At 34.5% G+C, this 16,985-nt stretch overlaps 1 protein-coding gene across 18 annotated transcripts in view; it reads right to left on the bottom strand.

Moving 5' to 3' along the window:
• Positions 1–16,985, bottom strand: part of Erc2 (ELKS/RAB6-interacting/CAST family member 2) — a 1,008,017-nt gene that overhangs the window by 495,061 nt on the left and 495,971 nt on the right. For 8 of the 18 annotated variants that reach the window (XR_011371144.1, XR_011371143.1, XR_011371142.1 and 5 more), the window contains 3 exons: positions 16,247–16,282; positions 7,122–7,151; positions 6,025–6,218 (listed from right to left, as the gene is read on the bottom strand). Coding sequence is in view for 15 of the 18 variants with exons in the window: in XM_070018479.1 (XP_069874580.1) it covers positions 6,025–6,218; positions 7,122–7,151; positions 16,247–16,282 (260 nt within the window). In the remaining 3 variants the exon portion in view is untranslated. The remainder of the gene's footprint in view (positions 1–6,024; positions 6,219–7,121; positions 7,152–16,246; positions 16,283–16,985) is intronic. The other 10 variants (XM_070018483.1, XM_070018489.1, XM_070018485.1 and 7 more) reach the window with 3 other exon arrangements.

Raw genomic sequence — 16,985 nt, 5'->3', positions numbered from 1 at the left:
ACACTTCAACCATGAAATCTAGTTTTATACTTAGTCCCATATGCTATACCCTAGGTAATTAAAGTATGTGTCTGGCTAACAAAAAATGAAACTAAAAAGTAAAAACCAAAACAATGACAGGAAATAACATATGTGTACAATATGTTACTAACACACTGATAATTTTCCAAAAGTGACTTTAAAAAAGTATTATAAATCTTTCAAAAGCACAGTGATTTATTAAGAGAAAAGTATGAATGGTTTGCTCCATTAAATTTAGCTTTTAAGTTGCAGTGTCACAGGGAGATCTTTTGTTCTGCTAGGTTAAATTTAGCATCTTGTGTGTGTTTTTTTTCCACAGCTCCACATTGTATCAACATGCAGTCAATTCTCTGAGCCGCTCAGCAGAACTGCTGGGATTGGTTGTGATGATTTCTTTGATTTTATAACCCAGCAATAGAATTTATCAAATAATCCTACGATGATTTATTTCCTTCGTCTTCTTTGCGTTTTCCCACCTATACAAGGCTTCTCATAAAATAAACTTTTCTTATGCATGGAATGAAATGGAGGAGAAAAAAATGGTGGCCAGAGGAAAACCATTTCAGAAATGTGTTGTTAAACAAGTGCAGGCAATAAATTGAGCTTAGGCGGAAGAGGCATTAGAAGAAAAACTGAAAGTACTGACCTGAGAGTCAAGCTGATTGGAGCAAGGGTGAAAGCAGCAATTTGGAGGATAAGCAGAAAGGAAAAGGGATAGCAAAAGAGAATAAAAGGAAGGAAATGCATTAGTTTTAAACATACAGCTAACAGATGTTGTTTTAGCAGGTTTTATAACCAAATGAAGCACAATAAACCAACTTTTATCTGCTATTACCCACCCCCCCCAAAAAAAATGTCCTGGGCACCCTCTGTAAGCTGTTACATTAAATATCATACACAAGGAAACCTGTATCTGCTCTCATGCAATCACAGCAAGCACTGATGTGAACCAGAGATAGGAGCAGTCCAAGGGCAACAGTTGCCCTTTTCCAAAGTAATATTTATAGAGAAAGTCCCTATCTGTGTGCATATAAAGTTTTATTATTTAATAAACTCAGATGGAAATGACTGAGGTATTAGACCTGGCAGTAAGCATTGATGTCACAAAGATTTTTATTTGAAACAGTAAGTTGGATTGTTATATCCCATGAGATATTGTTCCTTTATCCATCCATGAAAACGAAAAGGAGCTGAGATTTGGCTTTTGGTTCAAAGATTTCCATCTTAGACACTTCCAGAGCTGTACCTATCAGTGATCAAAGACCCCAGGGGTGGGTGCCACTTGTCTCTCAGCCTCCCAAGCAGGTAAAGAGTAGTCCTAAATAGACAAAAATTCTTTTCAATTGTGATAATGAGGTTCCAACTTCATCACTGAGAATGTCCAGATGCTTGTTAACTTATTTGCACAAGTAGTTCTAGCATGCTCTTTTAATAAGTCAAAACAGTAGTCTCCAGTGACAAGCAAAAATAAAAAATCCTGGTTATCTTCCAGATCACCACAGTGGCACAAGGTACACATTCATTTTAAGTTCTAAAATACCCATTGGAAAAGCACTGCAGATACCAATACCTCAGAAGCTCATTGGTCATTGGGACCGCACAGCATCACACCATGAAGTCCTTTTAAGCATGTCCCAGAGGAAGGGATGCCAAAAAATAAACCTTTAGCATAAAGCTTAAGTTAGGTCATTTCAAATGAAAATAATGTTGACTAAAATAATTTTTTAAAAGAAAACTAGAAATGAAGGTAATTCAAGATTAAAAACATGTTAACAGTGCTGTCTGGATAATCCTTTATACTGTTAACTTCCTGAAGAGCATTTTGTGATAATAAATGTATAACTAATAAAAATGAGAATCAAGTCAGGTCCTGGTCATCATGGAGGTCTTAACAACACTGGCCCCAGCTGCTCTGTCAAAGCCCTTTAGATCAGAGGTATTTAGGTTGCATGCTGGGACCAAGCTTTAGAACTTGAAAAAAATCAAGTTGCAAGCACACATTTAAGGTGTAGTTGCCTTTCCAAGGGTTTTCAGGTTTCATCAAAGACATCCATGAGATCACTGACCTTTCAGAAAATGTAGCTACAAGTGGAATATCAGCCACTCATTTTAAAGAAGCTTTTTCCAAATACATTTGTAAACATAAGTGGAAATTACTCAAAGAGGAGTATATATCGAAACAAAACAAAATTTCTATCAACTATCTTCTATGCAGTGAAACTTCTAGAACATATTATCATATTTTAGAAATAATAACAAAGCCTGTTACTTTTAAAATAGAGTTCTGAAAGGCATTAAGGAAATTATGTCAGCACATTGGTAAGCAAATCAGAAGGGAAGAAATAATTTCTGTTTCAACTTTAGACAGGTTCTGTTAGGCACCTAAAATCAATTTTTAATATTCAGTGTTTGGTAGCATTAATATTTGGTTCAGATAATTAAATAGTGCATGCATGAGGATCTAGGTTCAATTCCTCAGCACCACATAAGCAGAAAAAGCTGGAAGTGGTGCTGTGGCTCAAGTGGTAGAGCACTAGCCTTGAGCTGAAGAGCTGAGGGACAGCGCCCAGGCCCAGAGTTCAGGCCCCATGACCAGCCCAAAAAAAAAAAAAAAAATCAGCAAAACTCCAACAAAATCAAGATAATTATTCAAAAAGTCACCGGATTGAGTCCTTTCCATGGGTGTGATTCAGAATATCCAGTAGCAGGAAGTCTTGCTCGACACTCTAATTAACTCTCTCTTTCCCTATCCACCAAAAGGTTACTTCTGAAATGGGCACCAACCCAGAGGTGCCACATAATTTACTGTCTCAAAGGTTTAGTTAGCTCTTTGTGGCATCAGTGATAGAATAAAGACTTCAGGCTGATTTTGATCAACTCTCCGGGACACACTCAAGACCCACCACCATCTGTGTGGCCAATTCTTCCATAGCAGCCTATAATTCTAGGCAGATGCTGTCAGCTGGGCCTTAAGCATCATATGCAATAGTTCCTGGGCAAGCGTGTGCATGATAACTACTCTAGAGCAAACTACTCTAGCTTAAAAAGCAAACTCTCTAATAGCTGATTTAAAAAAAATCATCCCCTTTGGAATGCCAGCCACATACTATTTGGAATATATCCATTGAGGAAAGAATTCTTTAAGGGTAAGGACGAATAGGACAAAAAGCAAACACAAATTGCCTTCTGAGAGAGAAGCAGGCCAGTGTTTGGGGCATCTAAGTTATTCCTAACTTGACCTGTTGTATAAGCCTGAAGTTCTGGCATATTTTTGAATAAAAGCCGCTTCAAAAGAGGCATTTTCACTCTGGTAGGTCACATTACAAGCCAGAGACCACAAATTCATTTCAAGTTCAATATTTTGGTTTTGAAAAGCACAAACTTAATTGCAAGCACTCTCTGTGACTCCAAAATGGAGATATATGTCATATTGCTAAGAAATCTTCAACATGATGAGGTATGAATTGTATAGTTTAAGTCAACAAATGGAGATACTTCCCAATGTGAAAGAGGCTGCCTGGGAACTGGAGGAAGATGTTTTGGTCAGAATACACAGGTAGCCCAGTAGACAGTGCTTTAGGCCAAGGCCAAGCCCTCCTTTTCCCAAGATACTGCCCCTCTGGAACTCCACCCCCACTTCCGAAGGTCCAGGACTCAGACATTTCCCAGACTACATTCTGCTGCTGGACCCAAGAAACAGGCAGGCAGAGACCTGGGAGCGAGTCAAATCTCAGCACACATTTTATGAATTACAGTGCCTGGGAGGCATCAGCTTTAAGGAGAGGCAAACGTAGAGATAAAGAAAATGTGCAGAAAGTACATAAAGATAAATGCCTGTAAAATCACTGCTGCTTTAATGCATTCCATATTGAAGAAATAAAACTGTGAATATTCTTGATGATTTAATGGCAACAGCGCCCAGCTAAGACTTGTTTGTCCAACTAGATAATTAAGCTATTCATATGTAAATGTTTATAGTAGTTGATTCTGATTTTCAATTACAGTTTTGGTGAGCTCTTTTAGTGCAGAAAAAATGCCTTCTAAACATGGAGTAATCACTTTCCCTCATGAAAGCTAATAAAGAAGAAGCCCATCTCATGTGGCCGTGTCTGCTCAGGGACCACTCTCAACTGGCTGCATGATTATCCATTGTTACTGGTCCTTTGGCCAAAGGGGTTGTTGTCAATAGACTCTTTGTCAGTCCTAGGTTTAAAGTCCATCTTTGTTTCTTATGAGCTCTAGAAACTTAAAAAAGCTACAGAATTTGTATAATTCCTACATAAAATGAGAATCTGACAATTTCTATGTTGGGTAGAAGATTAAATTGTATTCATTTTTGCAGAGCAGGTGCTTAACAAAGTATCTGGCACACAGTATTTATTACTGTGATCATAATTATAGTATATTAATTATATAAGTAATTGGTTATAATTAATATCACTGGTATTATTATTTAGAATACCTATCATAGGACGCCGTTTCTCAGAGCACAGTAGGAGTCAATAAATTCACATTATAGTTTTTCATCTGTCTGACCATAGGATCAGTCTGTAGAAAGTCCTTCAACTTTTCAAGGTCAATTTTCTAACCAATAAACAAGATGTGGTCATATCTTCCCTGCGATCCCATGTTAGCTTTTTACAAAACAAAATATTGTGGTCTTAATGTAATTCAAACAAAGCCATATATACAGCTATATTTATTTGTTTGAGTTTTTTTAACTGTATTTTTTTTGTCTTTTCTTTTTTGGTACTGAAGATGGAACCCAGGATGTTGCACTTGCTAGGCAAGCGCTTTGCCACTGAGCTACATGCCAGCCCAATATACTGCTATATTTAAAACCAACGATATCCCAGCCCTTTTAGAACTGGCTGAACATTCTCAAATTTTAAAATTAAAATGATCTGAGCACCCGTCCCTAACATATGTAACTCTAGCTGCTTAGGAGGCTGAGATCTGAGAACTGTTGTTCAAAGCCCACCCAAGCAGAAAAGTCTGTGAGTTTCTTATCTCTAATTATCCAGCAAAAAGCTAGAAGTAAAGTGTATACAAAACTCACAGAGCTAGCATAAAGCAGATTTAAAATCTGAACCCAAATCTTTCTTTCACGAAACTCTATTATCTTTCTGTAAGACCAAGAGTTATTCTGCATTTATCTTGCCTCACAGTATCTCAATCAGAGCTGGCAAACACTCTCTGATTTATTCAGAATTTGCTGATGTTTTCCATATGGACTGAATCTAGGACAGACAAATTCTACCTTATTGCTGAACCAATGAGAAATCCTCAGAGGTTACAAAGTTATGTAAGATTATTCAGAAAATTTTCCTTTATATGAAGTATAGGCAAAAGCATTGATAGTAAGCTTATTTTTAGAGACTGTGATATACATGAATATTAATATGAGAAGGGTTTATTTGAAAATCTAAATACCCTGGAACATTAATACAACCCTCCTTGTTTTAGACAGAATTAGCTATTAGGCCCTATTCAAGCATTTTTATTTCCATTTGTTTTCCAAGTGCTATATGATCATCATAAACAATAAATCCCAAGGAGAAACTGATTATGGTGAGCCAAAAGACTCCAAAAGATAAGAATTTTCTCTCTTTCCTTAGCTTAAAGAACCCCCAACTATATTCTCCCATATTATTTTGCTTATGACAAACCTAAGCCACAAAAGTTCATCTCTAACTGAGGTTCCAGGTAGTCAGAGAGCCATTTCTTTGCATACTTAGTTTGCACAAGAACTACATCACTCAAGAAACTCAGCCACAGTGTCATAAACACTGAAGAAGTACATCATATTTCAATGCATAAGCCCATTAACTTCCTAGTTTCCCACAAACATGTAACAGCACGTTATATTTTTCATACATAACCTGTTTCCAACTTGTAGTATGAATGTGCAACTGTGAATCCCAAATCTAAGCAACTTGAAATGTGCAACCAAGTCATCATGGTTCACTCACCACTGACAATTCACATCACTGAAAAACCTACCTCTCAAGTTCCGCGATCTTCTTGTCCTTGTCATTCTTTTCATTCTCCACCTCCTTGAGGATCTCCAGTAACCGGTCTACTTCTGCCTGAGCCTTGCCACACTCGTCACGGTAGTAAGATGCTTCTTTATCAAGCTGTTTTAGTCGGTCTGCAAACTCAGGGTTCATTCTGGAGTCATCTTCAATATTATGAGCCTTCAACATTACATTTTTAAAGAATTCAGTTAAGACAATGATTTAGAACAATAGTTAGTACAGTCACCAATGGCCCAGAAATAAACTTTGGAGAGAAATAACCAACAAAAATTATGGGTGTTCTGTCAGTAAGAAGGCAAAATTGAGAAAAAAAATTATACATTTTCACTACTTTAGAAAATGGACTTGAAAGTATATATTACAATTTCTTGTGGTAAGCTCCTTTTATTATTATTTTCTTCCATAAAATATTGTTACTTTTGGCCTTTCTTTCCATCAATAGCAGGGGGACTAATGGGAAGGGAGGTTAGTTCACAAAATCTTTCTTCTTGCACATTTGGCAAGCAGTGAGTATTAAGACAGGACAACTCCTTACCATGAAGGCCTGAACAGATCAAATCCTTCCATTTCCAGTGTAAAGAACTGAAACTACATAATATTAAAACCGTTTTCCAAGTTCTGTCATGGTATATTTGCAGCCAGGTAACATGTAAGCAGCTGGCTGACTGACTGTTGAGTACTTAATCTTTTAGAACTTTCAGCAGCAGATAGAATTAAAAAGGAAGGCTCCTAAGTAACGAATGGCTTTCTGGCCAACAGTCATACCCATAAATTCTTGTTTTCTTGGATATGTTTAATCTTTAAAACATGAGGAGGATGAGCTAATTCATGAACAAGCACATAGACAAGAATCTGCAAACACATGCATAGATAGATGGCAGCTTTACACACGAGAACAGACACAAGCAACGGTAAGCAACAACACTGGAGAATAATTTGCAGCCAAAGTCTTTGTGGTTTCTGTGTATGAATGTGTTACAGTCTTCTATACCTCAGAGCAAACTTTGGCTGAAATATTCCCAGACAGGTGGAAAGAACACTGCACTGCAATGTTTTGCCTACCCCTTGTTTCCCATTATTCCTAATTGACTTCTTCAAAGAGCAAGCAGGGAAAAAACAAGTAGTTTAACAACAGTGCACATTCAACAGAAAAAGTTCTGAGAAGTCAAATGTATGTATCTCCAAAATTCGCAGGTGCAACAAGAAAAGGTTAACAATTTATTAGGACTTGAAGTTGTTCTGCTGTCCTGTTATGTAGAGCAGATGTTCAATGTGCTTTTACACACTTTTTCTTTGTAATTTCAGGGAAAAACCAAGGCAAGCAAGCTCCAGCTACTGTGGGGTCCAGTGAATCATGCATGGTTAGAAAAGTTCAGACTAATACTACTGTTAGAAGGTTCACAGTCTTTGCAATGATTTAGTAGAAAAAAATTCAAAAATTAGTAAAAAAATAAAATAAGTTTCTTATGACAAAATCATTTGAAAATATTTTGCATGTAACATATTATTGAAGCATGAGGATGAAAGGGGGATAATTTGCTTTCATGTTCTTTAAAATTTCCTCACTTAAGAAATAAAGACAACTGTGCAAAAGAACTTGGAAAAATAGATCCATTTAAAAATACTATCAGGAGTTGGTTTACTTTCTCTTACCTAATCTTGTACCAGGTTGTTCTTCTAACACAGAGAACCTTTAATTTTTATTAAGTATACACTCTGGGTGTTGTTCTAATAAATGATTGACCTTTTTAGATAATTTAAATAATCTGAAAGAAATATCTGAGCTACTATGATTTGGGGAGTTTACTAATCTAATAATTTTTTAAGCATTAGATACTGAAATAGCTTAGTCTTTATGTTAAAATGTAGAGCAGATATGCTATTTTGAAAGACAGGACAGTACCTACTCCACATATCTACTTCTATTTGAGATAATAACAAACAACTCAAATTTTGTGACAGGAGAGTATTAAAATATAGGTTTTAATAGCTAAAAAGAATAATCTTCATGTTAACCCCTCTTCCATTTTCTACTAATACTACCATTATTCTACAGCATCTAAATATCATCTGATGATACTCCTCAAAATGTCTAAACAGTGACATTAGTATATAAAAATAATGCATTGAGTAATGATAGATAGAAACATTCAAAACAAACAAATTGTGATAAAGTTGAAATTTCTTTCCCAATGATGATTTTTAAAAGTTCATAAAGAGCAGTTCACTTCTGTAGTTTATGTTGGTTGTTTTTAATTCTTGTGATTATTATCATTGTTTTTAGAAAATGAGTATAGCAGTAGTAGCTGTGAGACCTTCCTTCTAAATTGAACCCTGTGTCTTATGTCCATAAGAAATGATGAAGCCTTTTTAGGAACAATGAAAACTTCAGAACGAGTCAACAAGTGGGAAAAATTATTCATTTGTGCTTCTTAGTAGTTATAATTTTGCAATAGGTATCCCAGAAATAAGGCTTGTTATGCAGCTAAGTTAAGAGCTTTATTAATGTTTATCAATGATGCTACATATTTTTTAAAGGTGTCTCATAAAATCTTTACAGTTTGTTAATAGTAGGCATGTGAGCACATTCCTTATTTTAGATCCTTGAAGATGAAAACCCAAGACCAGTTTTTTTACATTGGGTAAAATTAAGTGGTTCATAGCCTTTTCAACTCAATAGGTGAGAATGTTTGAGTATGATTAAAGATTCATGGGCTATTTGGATATATAGAGAATCTAGGAAAAAATGACAGATCTAGACAACATCAATGATGAACTCAAGTAACCTTGAAGTGAAGTCATATTATTAAAATAAAGACCATTGTCAAGTTTACAGATGGCTGTATCTGTTAGATAATATTCAAATATTTTTTAATGAAGATATACTGTGAGTTAAAATAGACAACCTATGAGTTATTTATGTCTATCTCTAGTTCCATATTACCACCTATTGATTCTAGGGAATAATTTATGTCAAACTATTTTCTATATTGATGCCAAATTTGAGGAAGGGCTTTTATATAAAGGTACAACTAGACAACATTATTAAATTGTTTACATCAATAAAACTTTGAGACAGGATCACATAAAGATTCCAGAGTAACAGTGGCTTTTTTGGAAGATTGGGAAGGATTCTGAGCCCCAACCCATCATAAGTCCTTGAGATAAAGGTTTCTACAAACTTTCAAGGATATGAATAAGATCTTCTACCTAGAGTGAATCACAACTTTGCAGACAATGAGCTTTATAACCATTATAGTATAAATGTACTATTATGAGATTTACAGACCTACTAATAATACTATGTTATAAATGGATTAAATAAGTAAATAAGTGACTGAATAAATAAATGGATCCAATGCTTCCTTTAAATTTCTAATGCCAAATAATGGAAGAAAGGAAATATTTTATTTATATTTATGTAATACCCTTTCCTTCTCAAATTATAACAGTTTTTATCTAGACTATCAGCCTCTGATGAGGAGCAAACCAGGGAATAGATTTAGTCCAACATATCGTCTATTGTGGAAAAAATATTTCAATAAATTATTATCACAATAAATTCCTACCTAATGTATTCAAGATTCTGATATATTCAAGATTTAAGTAGAAATGGGTAGCAATCATTTCCTCTTAAGTATCTGTTCTGTTGAGTTCAAATTATGTCCCTCATATGACAAATGCTTCCCCATTCTAGTTCTTCTGAGGTAATTAAGTATATCACTACATTTTTGTTAGTCAGGACTCTAACCTTAAGATGCAAATTAATGAAGGTCTTTTCTTTCCACAATTTATCGATCAGGAATATGGTCAAAATTATCTTTCTGGAACATTCAACTGCTCATTAAAACCAAAAAAATATCAATAATCAGGTATATGGCTTTATCTCAAAATATGTTTTGAGACAATTAAGCATCTTCTAGAAAAACAGACAACTGGAAAAAAAACATTAAAGAAAAGCCTGTGTTAAGTTGGGGTGGGGGTGGTTCTTCCACTGTAATTCTTTTATATTTGCATATATAAGGAAACTTCTCAAAGACTGGCAATGACTGAGGATGTGTAATATACATTACAATGCCTGGCAGTTATATTAATAGAAGAAAATATAACAAGAAGCCAAGCAAAATATAAAATTAATACTGTGTCTAAATCAAAGTAAAGAAATAAAAAGAAGATAAAGGAGAGATTTAACTTGCTGATTAAATAGGCCAACTTAAAGAATATCCAAGTATCTGCTCTGTCTTAAATATTTCTTGAAAAACTTTAAGCATATTTTAGAAAAACAGAAAATTGAGGCAACATAAAGTTGAAGGTTTAGACTGAAGGTTTGGGGGTCTGAAGTAGGGAGTTGAATTTGATCTGTACATGTTGGGTGTACACATGAATATTGTACAATGAATACAACTCAATAAAAAATAAATTTTAAGGGGCTGGGAAGGTGGCTCAGTGGTAGAGCGCTTGCCTTGCATGCCAGGCCCTGGGTTCGATTCCTCAGCACTACATAAGCTAAAAGAAAAAAAGCCAGAAGTGGCGCTGTGGCTCAAGTGGTAGAGCACTAGCGTTGAGCTAAAGAGCTGAGGGACAGCGCCCAGGCCCAGAGTTCAGGCCCCATGACCGGATACCCCCCAAAAAATAAATAAATAAAAATAAATAAATTTTAAAACAAGTTGGGAGTTTATCCCTATCAAAATCACAAATCTCAAGTTTATTTGTACTTAATCTTGTAAAGTCACAGATTATTTTTAGTCAAATACTAGTTCTTCATTACAGATATCTAGAAAGGAAAAACATGACCATAACTCCAGAAACCTGCTGTGATACGAGAGGGGGAACATTCAGTTTCAATATTATATAACACTGTTTCTTTGAAATAGGCCCTAGCAGTTTTAATTTTTAAAAATTCTTTCCTTCAAATAATCAAATGATTACCCATGACTATAAAGTAAAAGCAAAAAGTTAAGCCATCAATTGGTGGATTTTTTTCATCCCTGCTCCTTCTGGATTTTTAGCAGTATTTACTAAGTTTATGCACTGTAAAATATTCTCAATTGCAGCATTTTGCTGACAGGGTGTCCTCTTATAGCACCTTAACATTCCTTTCATGTCTTGGCAGCAGAAAATGGGAGTCTTCTATTTTATATAATGTATTTGATCTCAATGATCAAAAGAAGTACCAATTTCCACAATATTTTATGTTTGGGCAAAATAAGTCTTGCTAAAATAAGGGTGATTATGGAACTACAACCTATTATAAAATTTAAAATGCACTTTAAATAATAGAAACTAATGATGATAGGCACATTAATTGAAAACAACATACTTGGGAATAAATAACGTTATGTCTTGAAATCTTATACATTCCCATTTAAAAAACTATACAAGAAAATTTTTATAGGTGGAATAAATAAGAATTGTATAAATAAAAATAAATACTCAAAATAAATTTTCTACTATACAAAAAGTATCCAACTTTATGTTTGGCCCATTTTAAGATCCCTTTAAACAAAAATGTAACAATTAATGTAATTCCTTTGAACTGTGCAATTTTCTAAATTAGCAATGTAGAGGACTGAGGTAATTACCCAGAGGTTCTGAAATAAAGCATGAAATTTCAAATCTCACATGCTATTGTAAGTACTATTTGAGTTCTTTAGACATTGAAAGCCTGTATCAATTGTACTGTGCATTTTGCATGTCCATGCATTGTATGTGCCTTGTGTGTGTCTTAAGTTATTTCTTAAATAGCTGTCATGTGCAACTTTGTCAGGAGCTACTAGTTTAAGAGTGGATCAAATAGTTTTCAGAAATAGGATTAAAAATATCTTAAAAAGAAACCACAAAGCCTAAACAATGACTGTGGAAACATTTATAATTCAGCCCACTCTGTTCCTGGAATTTTACGGTCCTATAATGACATATAAATCAGGAAGACCTCACTGAACATTAACAAGACATTTTTTCCCCTCTCTCTGGAATGGAAAATGCTTGGTCTTGTTCTTGTCAAGGTTTAAGTAAAGTTTGAGCCCTGCAAAAGGTGTGTTCACAGGGGATGAGATTTCACATGGATAATGGCTAGGTAGGAGGGGGTATCTTGGGTGCAGAGGAGTCTAAGCACACTGGCTAGTAGCAAGGTTGCTTGTTCAGTGAGCCTTGCAGCAATGAAGATACCATGCAAAGCACTATATTGAGGAAACAAAAGGTCTAAAGAGTTATTAAAAATTTATGAAAGACTCTGGATACCATCTCAGAACAGAATAATCACTAGGGGCACAATAAAGAAGGTATTTGAAACTGATGATAAAACCATATTATTTGTCTAGAACTAAGAACAAAGGGAAGAAAAAGGACTCCACTGCATTGTACACTGCAAAGAGTGTACAATGACAAGATGAACTCCCCCAGCAGTACAGTTAACTCCCTCAGACTGCTAGTTAAGCTGCAGAAAGGTAGTTATTATAAGAAGTAATTAGGATTCAAAGGCAAAAGGTTAGTTTCCTAAGAAATAACATCACTGAGTACAATGAACAGTCTACAGTAAAGGGAGGAGAAAAGCAAGTGGTTTATTTGTACTCCAGAGGAAAATACTTGCAGAAAGGTTTAAAGCTTAATCCCTGACTATTCTGATGGAGTACACACTGACACAGAACTAACTGTAAATTTTTCCTATGTAATAAAAACAACTACAGTATAATTCACCAAAAATGTGAGGGTGGCCATATTCAAAACAAACATACCAGAATAAAAAAAACTTCCTATGTACTGATAACTGGTTACAAATAAAAAGGAGAAATAGATTATTTACAATAGCAACTGAAAAAAAAGACATACTTTAAGTAGAAATATTCCAGGACTCACAGAAGGAAAATGACAAAACTTTATTGTAAAAACAAAACAAAACAAAACACAAAGCCTTGAAATTTAAAAAAGTTCTTAAATGAAGTTTGTGAAAAGGGTGAAATAATTATAGAAATATATCAATTGTGATCAAATCACTGTTAAAAATGAACATAATTCAAATGAAATCACCAACAATTGTGTTTTTAACTGACAAAATAATCTTGAAATTAAATTGAAATGATGAGAGGAAGTTATAAAATTATAAAATGAAGAAACAAAAGCCAAAATAATTGCAGTAAAATTTGTTCTATTATATGCTTAAAGGATACCTACCCTTTCTACAACAACTTAAAATAATTTTTTTAAATATTATTAAATGCTGGGCATCTGTGGCACCTGTAATCCTAGCTATTCAGGAGGCTGATATCTGAGGATTATGGTTCAAAAACAGCCCATCAGGAAAATCCCAGAGATTCTTCTCTCCAATTAACCACAAAAATCCAGAAGTAGATGTGTGGTTCAAGTAGAAGAGCACCAGCCTTAATCACAAAAGCTGAGCCAGAGCACAGGGCCTTAACTCAAGCCCCATTACCAGCAAACAAAAAAAAAGTTCTTTTTAAGTACATAAAGTCCAATTTACGGAATTATAACACCTTTGTACAACAAACAAACAGCCCTAAAAATAAAACAAGTAAATGATGCTATGTCATTAAATTTTTGACCCAATAAGGAAGAACCAAAAGTTCTAAACAGCAGTTTAGAGACAGACTACAAGAGCTTAGTATTCAACAAATTAGTACCACAATCAGTGGATAAAGGAGTTATTTGATAAACAGTGCTAATTAGTTGGTAATTTAGAAAAATGCAGTTAATATTAATTAAAATATACTGAAGATGATAAAAGGTTTGGATTGATGTAAAAAATAATATTCAAAAAATTTTAGATATAGGTGAGTAAAATCAGAGAATGACTTTAAAGAATAAAGGCAATGAGGAACTCCTCAAGAGAATCACAGGACAAGAATTCTGAAACAGTTCCCTTTACGTATAAAAAAAGTTCAAAATAATTTCTACAAAGATGAACAAAGTTTTAAATAAAGCACAGAATATCTCATGTGAACCAATGAACAAACCAGTAAATGCTAGTCAGGGGCTGCAAAGATGTAAATAAACAATCTACTGAAGAAAAAAGTAGTAATATTAAAAACTAGTAAGTGTATTTAAAACTTAAACATCATTACTAATTATAGAGGAAAAACTTAAAAAGGAAAAACAAACAAACAAACATTCCCCCTAAGCATGGCTAAAGTTATCTAAAATGGCCATTTTTAATGTGAGGCACAGTGTGGGCCAAAGGCCCCATTTAGTAAGTGCTGTGACACGTGTGCATTCACAAAATTTCTATGAAATGCAACGCAGCAGGAACTGTTGGGAGCTTCTTAAAATCACTAGCCCAGAAGTAAATTCATTATGAGGAAAGAAGAAAGGGGAGGGAGAGAGAGAGAGGATCTAATATAGAAAGACTCTTTGAAGAGCATAATTTGTACCATTAGATTAAGGGGGAAAATAGTGACTGAAATTTGTGGATTAAATAAGAGTATTCTGAAACAATAATTATATGAGAAAATTCTAATAAGTTGTATAAAAACAAGTGATAGAAAACTGAATAAATAGCATGACACAATTTGATACAAAGAAATAGAGTACTAGGTAAGGAAAAATGAGAAAAGAAAAGGAAGGAAGGAAAAACAGAGAATAGGAAGAAAGACAGGCAAGAAAGAAAGAAAAAAGAGATGACAGCAAAACCACACAAAGGTGCCAAAGAAGAGAGCAATTCAGTGTTCCTTAGGATTATCTCTGTAGTAAGCCATTCTGTTTTTCCCCTATTTTTGCTTATATCCATTTATATTTTCATAAATTTTCAACTGGTTATCTATTACTTTTAAAACTAGGAAAAACATATTTATTTTTTAAAAGTCTTAAGCAAGGAAAAAAATCCATCATGCTACATCCCTCTGAGTCAAAAAAGAACTGGACCCTGAGAATATCTGCAGACAGAGGGAGTTAAAATAATGAGAGTTGGCCATTTTCCCAGGATGCGAAATCAATGGCTTTGCTTAATTAAAATGGGGAGGAAAGTCAGTCAAGGCCTTTTGAATTCGTTACCTTAAGTCTGAAAAGTTTTAGGCATGCTGGAGACCCATCACTGAGCTGAAGTGAAGGAAAAGTTGATGAGGCCATGTCATCAGTATCTGGAATGGTCTAAAAGTTAACAGAGCTATTTCTTTGATCCTACCTATCCGGACAGCGATAGTAAATTTCTGCTAAGGTCCTACTGACTTTTTGTTATTGCAGGAATAAGCAATCTGTCCTTCATATCCTAAAAGAGTTAACTGATTGATTAGTTTTGCTGCTCCGTCAAAATCCACACCAGAGAAAAGATTATAAAGATGCTCTGTCAGGACTTTGGGAATCTTGTGTGAAAATATAAAATTTATTATGATGAAGGGCCAAATCTAACTACATGCAAATATTCTGGAACAATGGTTTAACAAGGAAAAATGTATTGGCTAAATTGTTTCTTTTATCCCATGCCCTTTCCTTTTATGAGAATTTATAAGTAGGACAGAAAGATCACATCTGTCAATTGAGAAATTCTATCCATCTTTATATAGTAAAGCTCCTGGTAAGCCACTTGAGCTCACAAAACAAAACAAAAAGGCTTTTCTATTGTAGTACTATGGACCATTCTACTGTAGTGCATATGGACCATTTAACAAATATTTTCATTAGTTACCTAGTTTTGTATACAAGCTGTAATCAGAATTCCTATTTTCTGTTATCAGGATACCACATAATAACTTGACCTCAACTAACTGATGCTTAAAAAACTTACAATTCTGTTAGACATTTATAATCTCAAAGAGCATAGCCCTAATTTTACATTTAAACCTACTTTTACATCTAGCTTATGAATATAATATACATTGAATTGCTGGATATTTTATTAGTACTATTCCTGTTAGTACAGGTAGGTCTGTATTTGAAGGATTTTAGGAAGAATTCTATGAACCTAGATCTTCATCTGACTCTTGGTTCTCTATAGCCTTAGAGCTAAAGTTAGGAAGGAGGAAATATGAGAGCTGGCAATATTTCCTTGAGCTCTTAACTTTTAACTTTCAAAAGAAATAGCAATGGCCTCTGAATAGGTCATTTCTTTTGACAGAACGGAAATGGGAAGAGCCTAATAAATACTTTCAAAACCTCCCGATTATGGCATAGTATGACATGTGGTCGATGGATCCTCATGCTTTGATATGTTACAGCGGGAACTTTCAGAAATGACTTACTGGGTTGTACATCTGATTGAACAACTGCTCAGCTTGCTACATTGCAAAGGTGGGGAGGCATTTGAAGCACAGACAGGGAAAGAAGGAAAGATCCAGAAAAACAGCATTAGCTCAATAAATCCAGTGCATTCGCACAAACGAGCTGGTTGTTAAAATAAGAAGAAATTTCAGTTTCTAAACATTCCACAGTGAAAGTGAGAGGCTCTAGGGAAATACAAATGTTGACTTTGGCTCCTAAAAAAGAATAGCTGGAATATGAAATTTAAGGTTTGTGTTACTTTCCCTTTCTCAAGTTAAATAACCCATGAAATAAAGAAAGCTGTCCACTTCTGATGATACATGAAGTGAGGCTTCCAGCCATGAATCACAAGTACTTTTGGTCAAGCCAACAATGTTATTACCTAAGCTTCAGAGATGGTAATAATAAAAGATTAATTAACTCTTATCATTTCTTCTTTCATATGAATGTAAGCCTGACTTTTCTAGTTAGCCAAACTTCAAAACATATAGATTAGCTAATGGAATGCTAACAAGAACAAAATATTAGTTAGCAAGACATTATCATATTAACTTAAAGAGGAAAAAGAAAATGTAGTCAATAGGAAGACTGAAGGGAACTACATTTGGTATTGTCCACTCTTCACTCTTCATTAACAGTCCATTCTGTTAGCTCAGAATTAGTTTAGAAAAATACACTTTTCTGAGTGCTTTAGAAAGTCTGACACCTGTCAGTTCCATA

This window comes from Dipodomys merriami, unplaced genomic scaffold (assembly GCF_024711535.1).
Source record: "Dipodomys merriami isolate MVZ:Mamm:240054 unplaced genomic scaffold, mDipMer1.0.p SCAF_13, whole genome shotgun sequence".
Classification (NCBI taxonomy): domain Eukaryota; kingdom Metazoa; phylum Chordata; class Mammalia; order Rodentia; family Heteromyidae; genus Dipodomys; species Dipodomys merriami.
Note: the sequence above shows the minus strand (reverse complement) of the source record. Positions and strands in the feature narration are given on the sequence as shown.